Consider the following 24378-nt stretch of genomic DNA (forward strand, 5'->3'; position numbering starts at 1 on the left):
ATCCTGGTCAATATCTAAATATACACTTGAAAGATATGATTGTTTAGATAGAAGTTATTTTTGCTTACTTGGACTTGAATATCCTGAAAAGGCAGTCTGTATTTTTTTTGTCTTATTGCCACTGAACCAGAAGTAAGAAAGCCTGTCAGAATTAGATACAAATAAAAAAAAGACCAAAGTGGTGAAGCGTTGTCTCGCAATCCGAAACAAGTAATTTCTACATTGTTGAAGTAGCGGGGGACAACAATCTGATACCTGTATTAAAGAGACAATGTATTCTGTCTATCGAATAAACTGAAGACAATGGTTTGATATCTGAACAGGGAGAATGGTTGTCTAGTAAATAGTAATTACAGAGAAATTTACATTACAATAGGCTTAGACAGGCTTCAAACATACTAAAACCGGATGGTTTTATCATTTCAGTGAAAATTGAAGATTTTATATAGAATCTACAGGAACAATGCATAAATTTTTGTCGTGATATGTATAAGTAAATCTGATATTTCCAGAAGCAAATTTGAAAAATGTCTGTATTTTTGCTATATGGCAGAAGGCATTAGTCTGGGCAGAACATCATGAGTTTTATCAGAGTTGTCTGCGAGATGGACAAATGTTGGCCGACACATCAAGATGACCATTACCCGAGGGACGGCGGATGTTGCCAATAACTTGTAAATGCTAACGCTGTAATCGCATTTGATAATGGACACCACATGTAGTTTTAAAGGAAAGTCTTTTTTCCTCATTTTTCTATAGCACATTTAGTGTGTCAAAGCTGGATTTTCCTCAAAGGTTAAGTACTACTGATATGTCGGTGCCTTTCCAAAGCAACAGAACCCTGTACTACATGAAATCTTACCAGTATTAGATTGTAAAAACTATTTTAAATATAACTTTGTCAATGTCTTTACCCATGAGGTACTTAACATTCTCTATAGAAACATAAAACAGTTTTTAACCAGATTTGCTTTTGTGTTGTGGAGATGAGTTTCAGTTTTATAGTAAAGCTTGAGTAATGATCAAGGACAAGAGAATAGGCTATGTAACCAGGGTGATGATATTCTTATCCTCCAAGAAAACTCTAATACTAATAACAAATCATAAATGCTGGAAATCAACTTACACATATTTTTTGAGATAAAGTTCATAAAATAAAAAAGCACACCTGCTATGATGGCAATTTGTCACGGAGGTAATGAGGGGCCTTGGGTACAAATGACCCTGACTTGTAAGCCTCAATAGAGGTTTCGGAGACCTGTTGTTCCCTATAGTCCGTTAAATCTTTGCCACTTAAACCTGACTTTTGGACATTATTGAAGAGATGTCACCTTTAGCATTTTGTTTGTTGGAGAGGATTTGACTTATATAGTGTTATAGTCGTATCCCTGTGCAACGAGAAATAAGGATGTAGGCCCCCGAGGTACCCATGCCTAGGGCCAGTCTAACATCCGACAGGCTGCATGGGACACCTAACCAAATTATATTCTTTTTAAAATTTTACCTTGATGTGAAATTTTTCCTTAACAGAGATGTTTTTTTATATTACTGCAATTAGAATTACAATACATTTCGTAGAAAACAAAAATTGTTGTAATTTCTTTTTTTTTAAGTTTATTTCTAAACCTTCAAGCTTATAAATAATGATTACAATGATGGGCCAGGCGTGTAATTTGCATATTGTGTTTGTCACTGTCTACTCGGTATTTCCTTAGCCTTATTATGACTCAATTAAGTGAGACTGAGATGATAAACCCCGTGATTTATTGTTTTTTTATGGGCTGTCTCAGCTGTATAATTTTCAATTCATATTTTCAGCAGTAAAACTACATCAGATTTGAGAGTTAGATTGTTCTGTCAATTTATCATACACACATAGCAAATAGATGCACCGAGTTTGGCATTTTGATTACGATAGTTACCGTTGACAGACCCTTGCTTGTTATACGTTTGTTTCAAATCCTGGTATTCACATTTTTTTTAACAATATTCCCATTTAGAATACACCTGTATATGATATCCATTGTTACACCTGTGTATGATACCCATTGTTACACCTGTGTATGATATACCCATTGTTACACCTGTGTATGATATACCCATTGTTACACCTGTGTATGATACCCATTGTTACACCTGTGTATGATATACCCATTGTTACACCTGTGTATGATACCCATTGTTACACCTGTGTATGATATACCCATTGTTACACCTGTGTATGATACCCATGATTCCATTGCCCAGTTACTTTACAGGATTTGAGCATTACACCGGAATACTTCATTTACATTGATATTTAGGACACTAGCCCTATTTTTAGCTCACGACTAGGTGTTAGCTCACCTGAGACTAGTTGTTTTTAATATTAGAATGACGCCTACTCTGAACAGTATTTTTATAAAAATGTTTAATATGTGTTAGTTTTCATCCAACATTATTGAAAAGGAATAAGGTAAGGTATTGATTTCAATTTTTTTTTTAATTTTAATTTCAAAGTGTCATTTATGTAGACATTAAAGATAAATCATGGACCTTACCTTATTTATCCCAAATAAGCCCCCTTCCCAAGTGTAAAAAAAAAATTCATATAAGTTTTGGGAGGGCTTATATGTGAATAACTTTTATTAGCTTGCAATTTTCAATTTGATAATTCTGCAAAATTGAAGAAGAGGGTTTATTTTGGGCAGGAGTATATTTGCGGATAAATGCGGTAATTTCTGTATATTTTTCATCTCCACGTTACTTTTTCTGACCTTAATTATTTTTTTTAAACTCTTCATTTATTGTACTTTCAGGAACGATTACAGTTCTATCATACAACTAACAAAAATCATCACTTCTTACGATTTTTAAAAAGCCATTTATCAAGCTCATGACTACCTGGTATTTATGTTCTGTGAAAGAAATAATTTGAGAGGTCAGTTCTGTATATCATAACTAACACACAAAATTTAAAATCACTGTGCAAATGAATATGATCTTGAAAAAGCGGGGTCAACTCATTGGCATTGTGACACAGTTCTAATTATTCACATAAACTTGACGTTTTGAAATCCAATATTGAAATTTATTGAATAATGACGATATTGCGCCTTGATCCCCATCTAGATTTTAATATTTCTTTTGACCGATTTTTGTTGCTTCCTCTGTATCAACACTGCAGGCCCTGAATTAGCATATCATTGACGAGTCGTAGAAGGATGAAACAGCTGTACGTATATATATGATGCAGTTTAATTCATTTTTAGCTCTTGCATCTAACTTACAATTTGTTCTGAAAGGTGTTAATATCTTGTATGTCATTTTACAATCCTTTGAAGTAAACTTTAAAAACTTCACAATGTTAACTTTTCCTTCCTTACTTTTTTATTTCAAAACAGTATCAGCTGGCAATTCGTGCTCACAGCGAATTCGTGTTGAGTGAAGTACCTATAACTATCCATGTAATGGTTGTTTCTATGTAGTTTACAGATTATTATACTCGTAAATGTTTGCTACTTTAAAACAGCTTATCTTAACTCCATTACTTTTAAAGAAATAATCATTTTCTGCCATTATCCTTCACAAATTTGAATTTAATTTAAATTTCACCTCAAATCATTCTGAATAAAGTGAATATATAGATATGTGATCATTTTCAAAAGTAATAGATATATATGTGTTTGGTAAAACATCATTTACATGTCGGTGGGAGAATGATAGAGTGAGGGGTCCAGACCTGATCCTTAGTACACCAATACTTTATCACTTACCACCACTAAAGTACAGTGTGGCATTGGTCGGCTGGCCTAGCAGACCGTTACAGGCTCAGGGGAGATAATTCATACAGCCGAAACAGATTTACATCATACCCTAGCACTGTACTCCATTATTACAAACTCTCAGCTTTTTATCACTAGTGTCCCATCCAATGTGTATGCCCATAAATGCATGGACCGGAATGTGTATTAGGGATTAAAATCTAATTAAAATGTATTAAAATTGGTGTATATGGCCATGTATATTGTAATGAGATAGCCGTCGTCCGATGGGCAGTAGGTACTGGCCAAAGCTAAACAATTCTAATACTCCAATCAATATTTTCCTCCTCTGAAACAGTCTCTCAGGATTTTCTGTCAAATAACTTTTTGTATGTCTGCCGCAATATTTCTGGTGGTTAATTGGTAAATGTAAATAAAACAAAATTATTTCCTTTTTTCCTTTATTTGCTATAGATAAAACAAATTTCAAGCATTAAAACTCCAAATGGGGAAGTCGACGTGGCTGGGAGTTCAGTCAGATGTAGGAAATAGTGGCGTGCAAATTAAGCACTGGGAATTAAAATAGAGCCGTGTTTCAGCGAACTATAGTTTTTGAAATTGGATTATTAACCATGGAACCTTTAATGCTATCATTAAAGAGAAATGCTCGACGACTTTGATCTTCAGTATAGAATAAAAAAATCTTGTGTAAAAATTTTAATATTGAAGGGAGAGAATTAAATGTTGCATGCTAAAAACAAGTGCATGGCTATTGATTCCGCTAGAGTGGCAAAGATTTGAGATGCCCACTGTTTGACTGGCGATCGGCCCGAGTATTATCCCTCTATACCATCAAGACAAGTGAGGCATACTATTTGGATATTGAAATTGATTTCAAAAAGCTTTCTATGAATTTGTTACGCCTAGTGGATCTAGTGATCGGATTCAATTCACGCGTCCTTGCCTTTTATTGCCATTGAAACCAGGACCCACGGGACCATAACTTGGAAAAATAAAATTCCAGACAAACTTCTGTATATGGTAGAAGTTGCTTTGTTGTATGGCCGCAGAGCTCAGAACAGTAGTAAAATAGGTTTAATTTGGGGGGTTTGGTCACGCTGACTCTAATCGGTCGCCAGGATTATAATAATCATCAACAATTAACTCTATCTACTCGTGTGGAACACAAACATAAAAGTTTCTCTTTAATTCTTCTATTAACATTCATTAAAACATATTTCTAGATTAAGTACCACAGGCCTTAGTTAGGTCAACCCTCAGTACATCATTAACGATCGAGAATTGTATTACCATTATTCTGTTTGTTGCCTGACTAAGTAGAAAATAAGTGATAATTTCCATTATACTGACGCTGTCATGCAATCCACTAACGAGTTGGAATTCCAAACTATCACAACTCTGATCTATATCTTCTGAAATGAAAATTGAAATTTTTTTTTCTCTAATATCAACATTAAGTTTTAATGATTCCATTGATTCAGAGGACTTAATGGAAAACAGTACTCAAACTCATTTAAAATATAATGCTGAACTGGAGAGAAAGATAAAATCTGCAATTAAGAGATATTAAAGTATTCATAAGGTAGAGGTATTGTCAGGGTCAGGTACATCAGGGGGAGGTGTTATCAGGGACAGGTACATCAGGGGGAGGGGTTGTCAGGGACAGGTACATCAGTGGGAGGGGTTGTCAGGGTCAGGTACATCAGTGGGAGGGGTTGTCAGGGACAGGTACATCAGTGGGAGGGGTTGTCAGGGACAGGTACATCAGTGGGAGGGGTTGTCAGGGACAGGTACATCAGTGGGAGGGGTTGTCAGGGACAGGTACATCAGGGGAGGGGTTGTCGGGGACAGGTACATCAGTGGGAGGGGTTGTCAGGGTCAGGTACATCAGGGGGAGGGGTTGTCAGGGACAGGTACATCAGGGGGAGGGGTTGTCAGGGTCAGGTACATCAGGGGGAGGGGTTGTCAGGGTCAGGTACATCAGGGGGAGGGGTTGTCAGGGACAGGTACATCAGGGGAGGGGTTGTCAGGGTCAGGCACATCAGGGGAGGGGTTGTCAGGATCAGGTACATCAGTGGGAGGGGTTGTCAGGGACAGGTACATCAGGGGAGGGGTTGTCAGGATCAGGTACATCAGTGGGAGGGGTTGTCAGGGACAGGTACATCAGGGGAGGGGTTGTCAGGGACAGGTACATCAGGGGGAGTTGTTGTCAGGGACAGGTACATCAGGGGAGGGGTTGTCAGGGACAGGTACATCAGGGGGAGGGGTTGTCAGGGACAGGTACATCAGTGGGAGGGGTTGTCAGGGACAGGTACATCAGGGGGAGTTGTTGTCAGGATCAGGTACATCAGTGGGAGGGGTTGTCAGGGACAGGTACATCAGGGGGAGGGGTTGTCAGGGACAGGTACATCAGGGGGAGGGGTTGTCAGGGACAGGTACATCAGGGGAGGGGTTGTCAGGGACAGGTACATCAGGGGAGGGGTTGTCAGGGACAGGTACATCAGGGGGAGGGGTTGTCAGGATCAGGTACATCAGGGGGAGGGGTTGTCAGGGACAGGTACATCAGTGGGAGGGGTTGTCAGGGTCAGGTACATCAGTGGGAGGGGTTGTCAGGATCAGGTACATCAGGGGAAGGGGTTGTCAGGGACAGGTACATCAGGGGGAGGGGTTGTCAGGGACAGTTACATCAGGAGGAGGGGTTGTCAGGGACAGGTACATCAGGGGGAGTTGTTGTCAGGGACAGGTACATCAGTGGGAGGGTTTGTCAGGGACAGGTACATCAGGGGGAGGTGTTTTCAGGGACAGGTACATCCGTAAGAGTTGTTGTCATGGACAGGTACATCAGTGGGAGGTGTTGTCAGGGTCAGGTACATCCGTAAGAGTTGTTGTCATGGACAGGTACATCAGTGGGAGGTGTTGTCAGGGTCAGGTACATCCGTAAGAGTTGTTGTCATGGACAGGTTCATCAGTGGGAGGTGTTGTCAGGGTCAGGTACATCCGTAAGAGTTGTTGTCATGGACAGGTTCATCAGTGGAAGGTGTTGTCAGGGTCAGGTACATCAGTGGAAGGTGTTGTCAGGGTCAGGTTCATCAGTGGAAGGTGTTGTCAGGGACATCATATAGTGGTAGAGACTGACACATTAAAGACAGTGTTATGAAGTGTTGATGTGTACAGCACCTGTACTGTAATTTAGGTGGATGATTATCAGTAATCACATCAGGCCTGCTGCATATCCTGCCTGATAACACAGCCAGTTGACTTAAGCAATAGACAAGCGTTGGAACACCGCTGCAAATTGGTTTGGATTTTTTCATTGAAATTTACGATCGATTAAAATGGCTGATAAAACTTTACATTATAGTGCCATGCACTTAGTTAAAGACTGCTAGACTGCGATAATTTTCCAATTTTCAACACATTTGTCACTTTGATTAAATTTTTTTGCCAATTCATTAATTTGAGATATGGCAGGGAAAATCGTTAAACTTGTGTGGGGGCTATATACGAGACAGACAAACAAATGAATACAATAGTTTTAATGTCTCATTGTCTCGCATACTGCAGCCCCACAATTTTGGCCCTAACACAGCACATGTAATGCATGTTTATGTGGAGGATCCCGACATACCCATGGGATATTAATAAATATAGCTGTATAGAGGGCACATCAATGTCCTTCTTGACCTTCATGATGAAAAAGTGAATATAACAAAACCATCTGGCTATGTATACTGACCTGTGCCAAGGCCCATGTCCTATGGATTTATTTAGAAACCTGCTGATTAATGAACATTTGCAATTTATGACCTTGACCCCTTGAACTTTGACCTTTGTATTGGGCTTACCTCTAAGGATACCTTGAACTGTGAACTTTGATCTTTTGTTACAAAAACATATTGGAACACTCAAAGAAAAGCGAAGCATTGTTTTGAGTATACTTGTATAGACAGGTTTTCCTTGTACTTACAGGTGAAGAGGCTAGAGAGGATCATGAACAAATGGCAGACTCAACCTCTCAACCAGGGGAAGAACAGGAGGAGGACCAGGGCAGGTAATACAACCTACATCTCACACCCAACCTTACAAGACTGGCTACCCCATACACACTGGCTTCCCTCTCCCTATACACATTTGGCTATCCTCTTCCAATACGCACTGGCTTCCCTCTCCCAATACATACTGGCTTCCCTCTCCCAATACACACTGGCTTCCATATCCCAATACACACTGGCTTCCCTCTCCCAACACACACTGGCGTCCCTCTCCCAATACACACTGGCTTCTGTCTCCCAATACATACTGGCTTCCCTCTCCCAATACATACTGGCTTCCCTCTCCCAATACACACTGGCTGTCCTCTCCCAATAGACACTGGCTTCCCTCTCCCAATACATACTGGCTTCCCTCTCCCCACACCCACTGGCGTCCCTCTCCCAATACACACTGGCTTCTGTCTCCCAATACATACTGGCTTCCCTCTCCCAATACATACTGGCTTCCTCTCCCAATACACACTGGCTGTCCTCTCCCAATAGACACTGGCTTCCCTCTCCCAATACACACTGGCTGTCCTCTCCCAATAGACACTGGCTTCCCTCTCCCAATACACACTGGCTTCCCTCTCCCAATACATACTGGCTTCCCTCTCCCAATACATACTGGCTTCCCTCTCCCAATAGACACTGGCTTCCCTCTCCCAATACATACTGGCTTCCCTCTCCCAATACACACTGGCTTCCATATCCCAATACACACTGGCTTCCTTCTCCCAATACACACTGGCTTCCCTCTCCCAACACACACTGGCGTCCCTCTCCCAATACACACTGGCTGTCCTCTCCCAATACACACTGGCTTCCCTCTCCCAATACACACTGGCTTCTGTCTCCCCACACACACTTGCTTTCCTCTCCCAATACACACTGGTTTTCCTCTCCCCACACCCACTGGCTTCCCTCTCCCAATACACACTTGCTTCCCTCTCCCAATACACACTGGCTTCCACCTTCCTATACACACTTGCTGTCCTCTCCCAATACACACTGGCTTCCACCTTCCTATACGCACTTGCTTCCCTCTCCCAATACAAACTTGCTGTCCTCTCCCAATAGACACTGGCTTCCCTCTCCCAATACACACTGGTATCCCACTCCCAATACACACTGGCTTCCCTCTCCCAATACACACTGGTTTCCCTCTCCCCACACCCACTGGCTTCCCTCTCCCAATACACACTGGCTTCCATATCCCAATACACACTGGCTTCCCTCTCCCAATACACACTGGCTTCCATTCCTATACACACTTGCTTCCCTCTCCCAATACATACTTGCTGTCCTCTCCCAATAGACACTGGCTTCCCTCTCCCAATACATACTTGCTGTCCTCTCCCACAAGACACTGGCTTCCCTCTCCCAATACACACTGCTACAGTGAAAATATCAGTTTTATCAGTTTGATAAGTTTCTATATTTCACTGGCAAAAATACAATAAATGTATATATAATTCTCACAACTGTATCACTCTCCTCCCCTCCCCTACCCTCTCCTCCCCTCCCTTCCCCTCCCCTCCCCTAACCTCCCCTCCCCTCCCCTCTTGTGAACTGAATATAAATATAGTTAAATAATGCGTATGTATGATTCATAGAAACATCATTTATACATAATATCAGTTACAAGAATCTCTTAATTGTTACACAAGAAACAACACATGCTAATGTTTCCTCATGCAGATTAAGTTCAATATCCATTTGTCTCAAATGCAGTGGAACATGATTATACAATATGAATACATTTGGGGAATACAAAAATATTGATGGACCAAAGTCCAGCGCCCATATTAGGCTGTATATGTGGTTCTGAGGCTGACTCGTAAAGAGGGTCAATGGTACTGAGATTAGGGTTCAGGGACTGCGTAGGTTTAACCTTACAATTTTATGCTTTGGAAACTTTTTACGAATATCTTGTATCTCATCAAAATTTGGCTTCTTCAAATCTTTATAATGGCTTTTAAGGTCATTTTTAGAGATGATCAAATATTTATATGATTTTTTTGTGTCTTTTTACAGCTTTTTCAGCTGAAAGGCCAATTAGTGTGTTGTTTTTATGAGAGAAAAAAAATCTCTTCTAGCTTCCACATAAAAATTACCAATTTAAATTTCATATGGAAGTCTAAAATTGATACTCATAACACTACATTATAATCAAGCTTTAAAATGTCATAAATTCAAGAACATACCTTCCTCTGAATCCCCGGAGATAAAAAAAATAGTTTTCTTCAGATAAACACTTACATCTTCCCAAGGTTTATCAATTTTGTAACCATAATGCTATAGTAAAGGGAACTAAAAACCTGTAATTATTTCTTCATTATCAGTATGGTATCGGAATCAGCGGGTGTTGGTCTAGGGGTGAACCGTCTCTAATACCTGTATCTTATATAAAATATGTTACAAGCTGTAGGCCATCAAAACACCAAGGACCATCATCGGGATTACAAACCATGTGGCTAGAATTAAATCAAGTTCAGCGTCCATTTTTATGTGTAATTCTCACCTGGTTGCAATGGTTTTTTGAGCTGATGAAAATGTTTACCCTGCCTGACTCTTAAAATGATTTTATGTCAAGGATACAAAGTAAAATTTGGTATTATGATTTATTTATTTTTATTTATTTTATTTATTCTTTTTTTTTTTTCTTCTTTTTTTCGTTATAATGGTGATTGTTGAACATGCGTGTGACTTTAAGAACCATCTCATCAGTAGTCTTCCTATTGTTTATGTAGAGTAAACACGGACATCAAACCGCATCAGTCTAGGCTATTTAACGTTGGTTTATTAAGTATGAAATGGTCATGAAAGAGATAGCGCTATCAATAATTTGTCTGAATGCATTGAAATTTTTATAATTTGTATGGATGATCGGAGAGGTGAAGAGAAATCTTATTCCTATCTACGCTGATATTTCAATAACAGATATAGGTGTCAGGACACAGCTGATTGTCAGAATCCTGCAATGTTTTTGGCATTGTTTTTTAATTATAAATGGGAAGTTGTGCCAAGAGGACTAAGAATCTACAAGTTTAAATCAATATTGCCCAGTCTACACACAACTGTAGACTGCGTGAGGAAGAGCCATGGGTTATCTGGAGGGATGACGCTATTTTTACAGCTAACTATTAATGGAATTTTCTACATGCAAACATGGACATGTGTTCACCACGCATACCTTTATACAAAAAAACACCCACAAAAATCATAACAAAAAATGAGATATTATGAATTCTATATTTTCCTTTATCTCCAAAAAACTGATTGGAAATCTTATAAATCATTTTTGATAGAGTTATAAGTGTTACTAAAGGATATTGATATTTTGTTATCATTACATATTGATTTTAAAAAAAGATATGAACTTTTTATTTTGAGAAAATATTATGCATGTGCAATGTTTCTGTGATATTTCTGTTTATATATGTTTCTGTTAATATGATGTTCCTGTTAATATCATGTTCCTGTTAATATCATGTTCCTAGTAATATGATGTTTCTGTTTATATCATGTTTATGTTAATATGATGTTCCGGTTAATATCACATTTCTGTTAATATGATGTTCCTGTTAATATGGTGTTCATGTTAATATGATGTTCCTGTTAATAAGATGTTCCTGTTAATAATTATGATCTTTCTCTTTATATCAACGTTTCTGTTTATAATTATTCCTGTTTCAGAAAGAGAGCTCTGTATTCCTAATTAGTCTCTCAGAAAAATACAACACTAAAGTCATCAAAGAAATTTATGAGAAATTGTGGTTTGAACATCTGAAGATTATTTTTGAGGAAGACATAAAATGATTCATAAAAATGTAAATGTTAGCCATGTAGATGAGTGTGAAGGAATCCCTGGTGTTAACTGTGTCAGCAGTCAGAATAACACATACAATTGTCTGGGCAGCACGGAATTACAAGTCAGATTGAATACTGTCCAGTCTGTGTTTCCGTGACAACCTGGCCACCTCTTACCAACCACTTTGTCTCTGATTATTTTCTGAATAAAAAACATAAGCAGTGGAGGTAGGGGGACATGAATACACAGCTAAAATAAAAAAAAACATAAGCAGTGGAAGTAAGAGGAATATTAATGCATAGCTGAAATAAAAAACAAGATTTTTATGACATTTTCATTTTCAAGTTAATGAAAATATTTTAAATTTTCATACAAAATAAAAAATTCATTACAAAATTTATTTCAAAAAAATGTTTATTTCATTAACTTATGTTGATTCATAGCAAAATCCTGTTAAATACTTTTGTTTGTAAGTCACAATGCTTAAATTTTGTTTTCCATTATATCAATAAACAAGTTCCTCATGTGAATATAAAGCCGATAGATAGACGTCTACCTGTGCAGCTGTCCTTGCATGTGAGATTACAGTAAACTACGTAACAGCAGCGGACAATACATGTATAATTTGATACGTTAATGGGTAGCATATCTCTGTCTTCCAAAAATAATGTAATTTCCACATATAAAAGCATTTGGCATGCTAGATGTCACACGGTAATTGAGTATTTTATTTCACTCCAAAATTCTACATCACAGAAAATAATGATATATTTTATGATTGTATTTGCTGAATCCCATAAAGTATCTTTAAATAACCTGTTTGTTGTTTCAAATTTTTTAAAGATCAACAAAATTATCAAACATTTATCTTGTAAATTGTACAACATATTGATTGGGAATAATTTACATGTAAATATTATATCATATTTGCCAGAAAATGAATACCGTTATAATTAGGGAAGAGGTAGTCAAGGACACGTTATGTACCTACAAAATATGTATGTGAAACTGACACAAAATGTATAATGACAATGATGTCATCAGAGCCTGTCTTCTTAACAGCACGGGGGACGATGAGGAAGAGGAAGATGGAGAGGCTGATGCAGAGGAGGGAGATAAAGATAATATACAGGCGGGAGAAGATACATTAGAGGAGGAGGATGAGGAGAATGAGGAGGAGGATGTTGAAGAAGGGGAAATGACTGATGATTCTGGCGACACATCAAAGGTAAACAAATATAGTGTACCTACATCACTAGGGTTGTGACCCATCATACCTACATCACTAGGGTCGTCACCCATCATACCTACATCACTAGGGTTGTTACCCATCATGCCTACATCACTAGGGTCATTACCCATCATACCTACATCACTAGGGTTGTTACATCATACCTACATCACTAGGGTCGTTACCCATCATACCTACATCACTAGGGTCGTTACCCATCATACCTACATCACTAGGGTCGTTACCCATCATACCTACATCACTAGGATCGTTACCTATCATACCTACATCACTAGGGTTGTTACCCATCATACCTACATCACTAGGGTTGTTACATCATACCTACAGTGTACATCACTAGGGTCGTTACCCATCATACCTACATCACTAGGAATGTAACCAATCATACCTACATCACTAGGGTTGTTACCCATCATACCTACATCACTGGGGTTGTTACCCATCATACCTACATCCCTAGGGTCGTTATCCATCATACCTACATCACTAGGAATGTAACCCATCATACCTACATCACTAGGGTTGTTACCCATCATACCTACATCACTAGGGTTGTTACCCATCATACCTACATCACTAGGGTCGTTACCCATCATACCTACATCACTAGGAATGTAACCCATCATACCTACATCACTAGGGTCGTTATCCATCATACCTACATCACTAGGGTTGTTACCCATCATACCTACATCACTAGGGTTGTTACCCGTCATACCTACATCACTAGGGTCGTTACCCATCATACCTACATAACTGGGGTTGTTACCCATCATACCTACATCACTAGGGTCGTTACCCATCATACCTACATCACTAGGAATGTAACCCATCATACCTACATCACTAGGGTCATTACCCATCATACCTACATCACTAGGGTTGTTACATCATACCTACATTACTAGGGTTGTTACCCATCATACCTACATCACTAGGGTCATTATCCATCATACCTACATCACTAGGGTTGTTACATCATACCTACATTACTAGGGTTGTTACCCATCATACCTACATCACTAGGGTCATTACCCATCATACCTACATCACTAGGGTCATTACCCATCATACCTACATCACTAGGGTTGTTACCCATCATACCTACATCACTAGGGTTGTTACCCATCATACCTACATCACTAGGGTTGTTACCCATCATACCTACATCACTAGGGTTGTTACCCATCATATCTACATCACTAGGGTTGTTACCCATCATACCTACATCACTAGGGTCGTTACCAATCATACCTACATCACTAGGGTCGTTACCCATCATACCTACATCACTAGGGTTGTTACCCATCATACCTACATCACTAGGGTCGTTACCCATCATACCTACATCACTAGGGTCGTTACCCATCATACCTACATCACTAGGGTTGTTACCCATCATACCTACATCACTAGGAATGTAACCCATCATACCTACATCACTAGGGTTGTTACTCACCATACCTACATCACTAGGGTTGTTACATCATACCTACATCACTAGGGTTGTTACCCATCATACCTACATCACTAGGAATGTAACCCATCATACCTACATCACTAGGGTTGTTACCCATCATACCTACATCACTAGGGTTGTTACCCATCATACCTACATCACTAGGGTTGTTACATCATACCTACATCACTAGGGTTGTTACCCATCATACCTACATCACTAGGGTTGTTACATCATACCTACATCACTAGGGTTGTTACATCATACCTACATCACTAGGGTCGTTACCCATCATACCTACATCACTAGGGTTGTTACATCATACCTACATCACTAGGGTTGTTACCCATCATACCTACATCACTGGGGTTGTTACCCATCATACCTACATCACTAGGGTTGTTACCCATCATACCTACATCACTAGGGTTGTTACATCATACCTACATCACTAGGGTTGTTACATCATACCTACATCACTAGGGTCGTTACCCATCATACCTACATCACTAGGGTCATTACCCATCATACCTACATCACTGGGGTTGTTACCCATCATACCTACATCACTAGGGTCGTTACCCATCATACCTACATCACTGGGGTTGTTACCCATCATACCTACATCACTGGGGTTGTTACCCATCATACCTACATCACTAGGGTCATTACCCATCATACCTATATCACTGGGGTTGTTACCCATCATACCTACATCACTAGGGTCATTACCCATCATACCTACATCACTAGGGTTGTTACCCATCATACCTACATCACTAGGGTTGTTACATCATACCTACATCACTAGGGTTGTTACCCATCATACCTACATCACTAGGGTTGTTACATCATACCTACATCACTAGGGTTGTTACCCATCATACCTACATCACTAGGGTCGTTACCCATCATACCTACATCACTAGGGTCGTTACCCATCATACCTACATCACTAGGGTTGTTACCAATCATTCCAACATCACTAGGGTCGTTACCCATCATACCTACATCACTAGGGTCGTTACCCATCATACCTACATCACTAGGGTTGTTACCAATCATTCCAACATCACTAGGGTCGTTACCCATCATACCTACATCACTAGGGTCGTTACCCATCATACCTACATCACTAGGGTTGTTACCCATCATACCTACATCATTACTCACCTTAACACTGTTGTTGCCCCTGTATTGAAGCATTATCATGTTGATGACCACATGGGTTTCTGCTGATTCTCAAATGTTTTTATCACAAAACATACAAAAATACTATCAAATCTATATATAGAGGAATCCTGATGTGGTCTGGTTTAGTTTGAGAATTCCAAATTGATGGACATGAATGCTTAGAATTATTCTAGGGAGGAAAATGGTTGTCAACATGTGTCATAATGCCGATAGAACCAGTGACTTTGAGGATAGGACAATGAGGGTTCCTGGCCATGGTGAGACATGGGCTTGTCAAGGTTCTGCTATAGATATGTTTCTAATTAGACCAACATCAATAGCAACCTGTTTATTTCATCTTAAGAGAATTTGACTTGAGGAAAGATATCAGAATTAATTAAATTTAATATCATATGTCCAAAGGCCACAAGAATAGGAATTTGCTGTTTTATTTTATCGTCCAAGAATCTGACTGGGGAAAAAAATGGAAATTAATTAAGTTTTGTATTGAAGGTGCATTGAAGTGTGTAATGGGGCATCGTAGTGTAGAAAATGCCGTTAAAAGGATCGAGTGTTCGGTGCCGAATTCCCCGAGGAAACCCTGTAATAGAGTCAGTACGCAGTTGTAGATTGCCCACTCATCTGCCATAGATTTGATTTAATTGAAAATTAGCTACATTTTGCTTTTTTTTTTTTTTTTTGCAATTCCCATATTAACAGTTTTAGTTTGTATCTGGTGAAAAGGTTGGGCAATTCACAGCAGCCGATTTGATCAAATCGTTTGGATAAAAACAATTAGTGAAATTCTACATTCTGAACTTAATTATGATGAGGATTGTTGTCTTTTACTGAAGAAAAGCAGAAATCATTTTCTTTTTTAAATCTCGAACGACCAGGAATAATGTTTAAAATTGCATAATCCCTTGAAAATAGAAAACTGATCTTGTGAGATTGAGATAATAAAAATGATTAGATTTTTTTTTTTTTTTTCATTATGAAACATATTGATTTCCAAATTTTTGCAATACTGTTTTGATGATATTTTCAGGCTATTTAGCATTCATTTTAGGGAGTATGGACTTCATATTAACTCTATTAAACCAGAATTGTTTGTGCATGAGCTAAACTGTATGAGTTAATGTTTCTTGACAATTATCAAGTTCTATGAATGTGGGATGTCTCCATGTTAGCTGCATATGTATTACAGTGATAATGTTATTTCTATGAAAATGTTTGGTGTTATAGTCCTTTCTATATTTCAAATTCTTCCATTATAACTGTTAATGTTATTTCTATGAAAATTTTTGGTGTTATATAGTCCTTTCTATATTTTGAATTCTTCCATTATAACTGTTAATGTTATTTCTATGAAAATTTTTGGTGTTATATAGTCCTTTCTATATTTTGAATTCTTCCCTTATAACTGTTAATGTTATTTCTGTGAAAATTTTCATTGGTGTTGTAGTCCTTTCTATATTTTGAATTCTTCTGTTATAACTGTTAATGTTATTTCTGTGAAAATTTTCATTGGTGTTATAGTCCTTTCTATATTTCAAATTCTTCCATTATAACTCTTGATGTTATTTCTATGAAAATTTTCATTGGTGTTATAGTCCTTTCTATATTTTAAATTCTTCCTTTGTAGCTAAATATTCAAGCTGTTCCATTCAGGTTTTGTTTCAGAGTTTAAGTTGATTTTTTTTCTGTGTACCTATCTAGACATATAAATTTAAAAATTTGGCTTTCTTAATAAGACAGATTTTTTTAAAATCATTTATTTATTCATTTATTTTTTAAATGTTGGAAATTAACGTAAAGCTACACCAGTACATTTAGAATCAGATTATTGGTCAAAAGTATTGATAGTATATGTAGACTGTGTGGAATTTACCTACAATAATATAGGTAAATGTACCTGGTAGTCCTTAATTGACCCTGGCTGTTAATAGGGGCACTAACAAAATAAACCTATTTATGTCATTCTTATAGTAACTTGATCTTTATCAATTAATACCTAAACAAGTTTGCTGAGTATTTGATAACATGAATCCATGGTGAGTAAATTAATTTTTATATTTCTAAAAAGACAACCGAGTAAATATGAAAACTAGTGACCCTGGTTATCATTATTGATGATTAAATTACATATCATTCTGGTAAGTAAGCATCCTTGCTGACAAACAGACCATATCACAGAAATTTTCTAAACAATTTATTATTTATTTTCAAACAGAACATTCTTATTGATCCTTTGTGTTGAAATATTTATATTTTTCCTGTATAAATTCCTGAAACCTGTGATGACAGAGGTAGGGGAGGGAGGGGGGAGGCGGGTTTGATATTTATTTAGATTTTTCTGATTCATATTGTTCTATACATCAGTGCCAGCGATAATTCCCCGACAATTTTCTATGGCATTTATTGAATTTTGGTGTTATAATCAGCTAGTTATGTTACACTCAATAAATCAAAATTAAGTATTCAATATACATAGGAACTTTTCCTTCTACTAGTCAGCTACCAATATCTATTATATCTGACATTTTGTCGGCCATGTGAGTTTCATTCAACCATTAAAATAAGTCTGATAATTACAAATCATTTGATTTTTAATGTGAATTTCTGTGACTAAGCGCCATTAATGCTGCAATAGTGCTACCCAGATGTACTTTATCTCTCGGTACTCTAAGACAGGCGCACAGGGTACTTCTCGTCATGTCCCGTCATTACCGCACTGTGTGTGGAACCCAGAATCTAGGTCAACTCTTTGTCTCAAATTCAAAAGAAACCTCTGCAAAATAAAAAAAACAAGAAGCACTTTAAAAAAAATCTGCTTTTCTACTCGGCGAAACAGTGTAAGACAGGAGATATTAAAATTACTGTTCCTTTTGTTTCCGTAACAAAGAAAAAATGTTGCTGTGTTTGAATGGTTGGCGACAAGTAAGAATTACGCTAATGAGATTTGACAATAAAGGGTGTAATTATCAATGGTTAATGTTGCAGAATACCAAGTTTGTGTTCAGTTTCATTCTGTCTAAATTGTTAATTTACTGTTCTCATTTTATTTTGATCCACATGGTCCACGTCGATTTATGATGTTTCTCATAAACAATAGAAAACCATTATTCGAATGTACTTTTATCAATTTAAGCTCGATAGGAACATTGCTTTTTTAGAAATAAAATGTTTGAACATGGTAAATATGATAAAAAAAATTCTGTTTCTTTAAAATGTTCAGGATGAAAAATCTAAGTAAGAAAAAAACAAACTTATTTTTACAATATACAGGGAGAACAATGTAATCCCTAATATATGTCTCGTCCATGACGAATTGTCGCGACGAGTTGTCACAAATGCGAGACTATGGTGTTACTTTGGCAGCATTGTTGTCAACATATTTCACTTTAAAGTTTTGTGTTTAGATCTGGACGTTTTTCTCAAAAAGTCAAACTTAAACCAAACTTGGTATATAGTTAGATTATATAGTGGACATCTCAACACAGCCTTCATTTACAGAATGTCCTTCAAAATATATGGTCCAGTGGCTATGGAAATAAGGGACACTTGACTTTTAAAGTTTTGTGTTTATAGTTCAGTTTCTCAAAAAGTCCAATTTCAACCAAACTTGGTTGATATAGTTAGATCGTACAGTGGGTATCCATTTATGGAATATTATCCAGAATTCATGGTCCAGTGACTCTGGAAATCAGGGATGCTTGGAGTCTGGACATTAAAGTTTTGTGTTTAGCTCTCAAAAAGTAGCTGTGTTATTTCTGTCAACATAATACAGGCTACTTATTTATATTTATAGAGCCAGCAGAGATTTGGGGTTCTCCTGTTGATAAATTGTGACATAAAGCCTGTCTGAAAATACCATGGAGAAGCTAGGTTCGAGGACAATATGTTTGTTTTTTTTATTCTTTTTTAATTATGTAGATTGTTAAATTTCATTCATGTACTCTAGATAATATCAGTACGCTTGATTGATTTTCTAATTATATAGAAATAATTTATACCAGGACAAGTTATTGATTATTGAATAGAAAAAAAAACCCACAAAATCATCACTTCATCAAGTTTAATTGGCTTAAAATCATTAAAGTTTAAAATAATATTGATTTCCGTCATGACAATTTATTTATTACTGTTTTGGAAAATAGATTTCACTGTATGTTTATCTGTGGCTTCCTGTCAGCCGCCAAGGTCACAGGAACACTTAAAAAAGTTTTGAAATTGATTTTTCCATATCTGATAATTAAAACAATTAAAAAAACCAATAACATTTAAAAATATTATTGTATATCATTAGAGAAAGGTCATGGTTTATACATGTATGTAAATGTAATTATTGGATGGGTATACCGGTAGAATTACTTTGAAATCCTCCGTACAATATCCTTATTGATCTAAACATTATCCAATTTTTCTAAAGTACTCCATTTACTGTGTCTCGATCGTTTTCATTATTGATTTTTCGTATCATCTGTAATTAACAGCGGAACATCCGGTCAATGTCAAACCTCTGTGTCTATAATGCCCCAAGATAAAATACAATACCCATATCTCTTCTATTGTTGAAATTTACTTTATTTAATTGGCAATTATGGGAGTCTGTGTCTCAAGTTTGATTAGGTCTGAGGATGAAATATGAGGGTAAAATTGGAGAGAGTTAAGTCGTATCAATTAACAAAGGAATAAAACAATGCATGTCTATATGAGAGGTAATAGCTGGGAGGGCCGAGGAGCTGTGTATCTACTGGAGAATGGAGACTATTTCCCAGCCAGACTATATCAATAAATACCTATTATCAAGATGTTGAATATTTCGTGATAAACAACACACCAGTGTAAGATACATCACCCTGTAGTTGCTGGGTTGAACTGCTCTCAGCGATGCTAGCCAGGATTAACTTTGATAATAGATCAATTTTGTCAGAACAGTCTGGACTGCCGTGATCTTCAAGAAATGATTTAAATTTATTCTGTAATGGTCAAATTGATAGATAATGCTGCATTGTTTTACAAGGAACAAATGAAGAAAAAAATAATTCCCGCAGCCATATTTAATTTCAGTGTGTTGCCAAAAACAGAATGGCCCGTGATGGCGTCTTTAACCTTTTGGTATAGATATTCATATCCTCGACGATAGATGTGTATTGGCCTAGGCGTTTTAGTATACTATGAGATGTTTATATCTTTGTGACCCACTCAAATGTCATTGTCTAACATTTGTACTTGTGTGGCCTGTGAACTTTTGGAAATTTTGGTAATTTCCCTTTTTTCTTCTTTGGGGAGTAAGATTGATTTTTTGCAGGATGCCTGTGTATAAATCATGTGTCATATGGAATCTAAATATGGACCTCATTGTAGCACTGAAGCTGAAACCAAGCTAGGGCGATCATTGGGGATTTCACTGTTTCATTAAGTCGCTGGGGCATTTTATTGATTTTGGCCAGTATTTGAACCAACCGGACAGAGAAACTCCAAAATATCGCATTTCAGTAGAGGCACTTATTGATCGACCAGGTAATTCAGCACTGACCTTTCGATATTTGTTTCAATTTCAACTGATAATCCAACTTAGACACATCATGATTGCCCATGATCCCCTCCAAGGAAATATTCCAAAATAGAAAAAAAAGACTTATGTATATAGATATATTTCAAAATTGAATTAGTGTAAAAAATAGCAGGAACAATTGTTGATCTGTCTGGAGGCCAGTCTGTTTCTATAATACACTTTGTTTACATTAGTGACTGTGGTCAGTTGCTATTTGGCAGGAGTTTTATTTCAGTTTGGCCGGCTCATTGTTATTTTCGATTTATTTCATTTTTCCTTGATTTATCTGGGCATGCATTGTAAATGGCCTTGTTTTCTCCGTCTACTCCTTGTCGGCCAATACCAGCATGCCTCAAACCAACCAATGCTGTATGGACAAACTAATGTAGTCAGTGATATGCCACTAACCCGGATCACACTTTTTGACACAAATTGAAAATGCTTCAGCCGATTTGTAAATTGACTTACAGACTTCCGTCTACCTTTTTTAACCCGAGATTCTCCCTGATTACCTCCCCTACAACCCCCCTATTTCTGTCTCCAGGGACACAACTTCTTACCGAAATCCGTTGATGTCGGGCTGCAGGTGCACTAACTCTTCTCTGTACGGAGCCGATTACGGTTCCTACAGGGAGAGGATGGCTTTCAGACCGGATTTCTTTGTCGATTCCAATTCTACATAAATCATCGGGATATGTGTTATGTGTTGACTTTCTGTATGAGGGTATTCAGAAGGATGAATGACATGATTGTCTCTTCTGATCTCTGCCAACTAACACTTACCTACTTTCCATCTGTCACCTACTCTGGGAAAATGTCCGTCCCTGTCCCTCCTCGTCGCTCCTTCAGGGCTGTGTCACAATACTCTCTGTGACAAAGGTCCTTTAGGATTATACTGTATTTAATAGCTCTATTGGTATATGAGTTAGGCAGTGAGTCTCCTGAAGTTTCACTCTACCGTTGAGATTTTCAATTAGCATATACTCCCTCTGATATGTTCTTTTAGATGATTGAATTCAATTTCTATAGCTAATTTATCCCTCCCAGTTTCGATATAATGATTTATCTCTCACGGTTTTGATATCTGTCATTGTCAGATGAGAGAGTTTCACTTTTGAATTTCTCAATTTATAATATTAATTTCTACAGTGAGTGAGTGTTATCACTTGGCTCTTATAGGGAGATTCAGATTTGTGGGAAACTAGCGCAGAGATTTTCAAGGGATGAAACATTTGAATGGATGTTAAATGTTCTCAAGTTAATCACAATGCTGTTGTGAGTAAAGGATATATTTTTCACTAGCCGATGCTGAAACTGGAAAGATTTCAATAACAGTTATAGTTTATATATAACAGTTTTAACACATATAGCTCATATTTTGTGTTTAAAAAAATTCAAAACAAAAAAAAGTACCTTAAAAAAAATCTTCAACTTGTCATAAGAAATACTTAACTGCTAATGTTAATTAAGTCTTAACATTTATTGTACCTATTGAGATATGATCTAGAAGACTTTTTCCATCAGGTAGAACAAGAATTAGGCTTTATCTATAAATACTAGTTGACAGTATAGTGCATGGATAAATCCATAGAATTGTCTTATTTTCAAATCCATTAGAAAAAAAAACTGCATTAGAATGTCTGTTTAGGTTATTATGTCTGTGCTTCCCTTTGTACTTTTATAAGTCTATCTGGCTTAAAGGTCAAGAGAGCTAATCCGGGGAACGAAGATTCCTCATTCGTCTGTCATCTGTCAACTTTTACTTTAAAAGACTTTTAATCAAGAACAGCTGAAGGGATTTAAACTAAATTTAGAACAAAGCATCCTTCGGTCAACTGTATTGAATTTTACGTGAATGATACGCCTGGGAATACTGGGGCAGACCCTGTCAGAACATTGTGGGAAATGTAAGACTTCTTAAATACAGTTTTGACCTCAAATTTAGTGTGAAGGGTTTAATTGAATTTTGTATTACTGACAAATATGTCCTCTTTATTGTGGTTTATCAACATTCCTAAACTTCCTTACCTTCAAATTTTTCCTGGAAAAGCATTAAAGAATTAAAGGAAGGTTCTTTAACTGAGATATTTTCGTTTAACTAATAATTCTTCATTATGGGAAATGTTTAGTTAAGGCGCTCCCTTAAGTTAAGGAACATATATGAGGCCGCGGCCACGCGATAAATGACTCGATCCCTTCAGTTACTTTGGCCCTTTAATTGTCTTTGGATTTTTTCCTTCATTATGAACAGTGATTATTTTGTCCTTTCTCGTAAATAGGTAATTATACATGTATGTACTTGGAATTTGATTAATATATATATGTTCCATATCAATTTAACTGGGTATGTATTCTGTAGTTGATATGTCCTTTAAGGAGTTGTCATTTAGGGATTTAAGGATGCTTACATTCACAGGAGATAGTTATACACTGCTCATTACAAAAATTGCTTAATTGGCACCCATAGTATAGAGGATGTCTAATTAACGCCAACAATTAAAAAAAATAAAAAAACAGCATCCTTAAGTTAAAATTACATATACAATATAGAGACAAAGCAATTCAGATGGAATTGTTTCCGGATATATAATTAATTATCTATTTAATTTAAATTTGATTGATAAAAGAGAAGGTCATAGGTGGTAATACTGTAATAAGTATATAACTTTGGTATCATGTATAAAATATGCAGCAGTCTAATCTAGTATTTAAATGATCGTAATTACTCTTTGTCAGAGTATCGGTAAAGTTTACACAATAATACACTGTTAATGAAAAAATGGTCTATTGCTACCACAAATGTGTTTCAGGATTTTCTGTTGGACTAAACAGAAACGGAATGTTTCAAATTTTGACTTTCCCATTTTATGGAGGGCTACGTAGAAGCCAGACTGAATTTCATGACCATGAATACCTGAGTATAGTCTGGGAAATATTACTAAAAATAGAATCCAATTATAGTGTGGTCAAAAAACTGACCAACACAAATGGTGATGTGATTATTTTCTATTTCTTGTCTATCAGTTCCCCCATTATAAGATTTGCAGACAAGCACTTAAATATGTGCTGAGAGAAAGCAATAGGATTTGAAATCTCACTAGGGCCCGTAGTTTATGGAGAATTATTGTATATTTTATCGTAAAATGTCTGCTGGTTTATATTGGAATTGAGCCTGGCTAAGACAAACATCCTCGATCCTCCGCCCTCCTTCGGTCCCATAAAGAACACAAACATACTAGCTCTATTCTACAATTTCTAAACACCAAAAAAATTTCATGGTTTTGCAAACTTAAGTGTTTGAGAAGTTTAGATTGGTACTTCAAAC

General features: G+C 37.0%; 1 protein-coding gene across 1 annotated transcript in view; it reads left to right on the forward strand.

Moving 5' to 3' along the window:
- Positions 1–24378, forward strand: part of LOC117325990 (caspase activity and apoptosis inhibitor 1-like) — a 109988-nt gene that overhangs the window by 69132 nt on the left and 16478 nt on the right. The window contains exons 5-6 of the mRNA XM_033882541.1: positions 7734–7815; positions 12672–12837. Of these exons, the coding sequence (XP_033738432.1) occupies positions 7734–7815; positions 12672–12837 (248 nt within the window). The remainder of the gene's footprint in view (positions 1–7733; positions 7816–12671; positions 12838–24378) is intronic.

The sequence above is a fragment of the Pecten maximus genome, chromosome 4, assembly GCF_902652985.1.
Source record: "Pecten maximus chromosome 4, xPecMax1.1, whole genome shotgun sequence".
Taxonomy (NCBI): domain Eukaryota; kingdom Metazoa; phylum Mollusca; class Bivalvia; order Pectinida; family Pectinidae; genus Pecten; species Pecten maximus.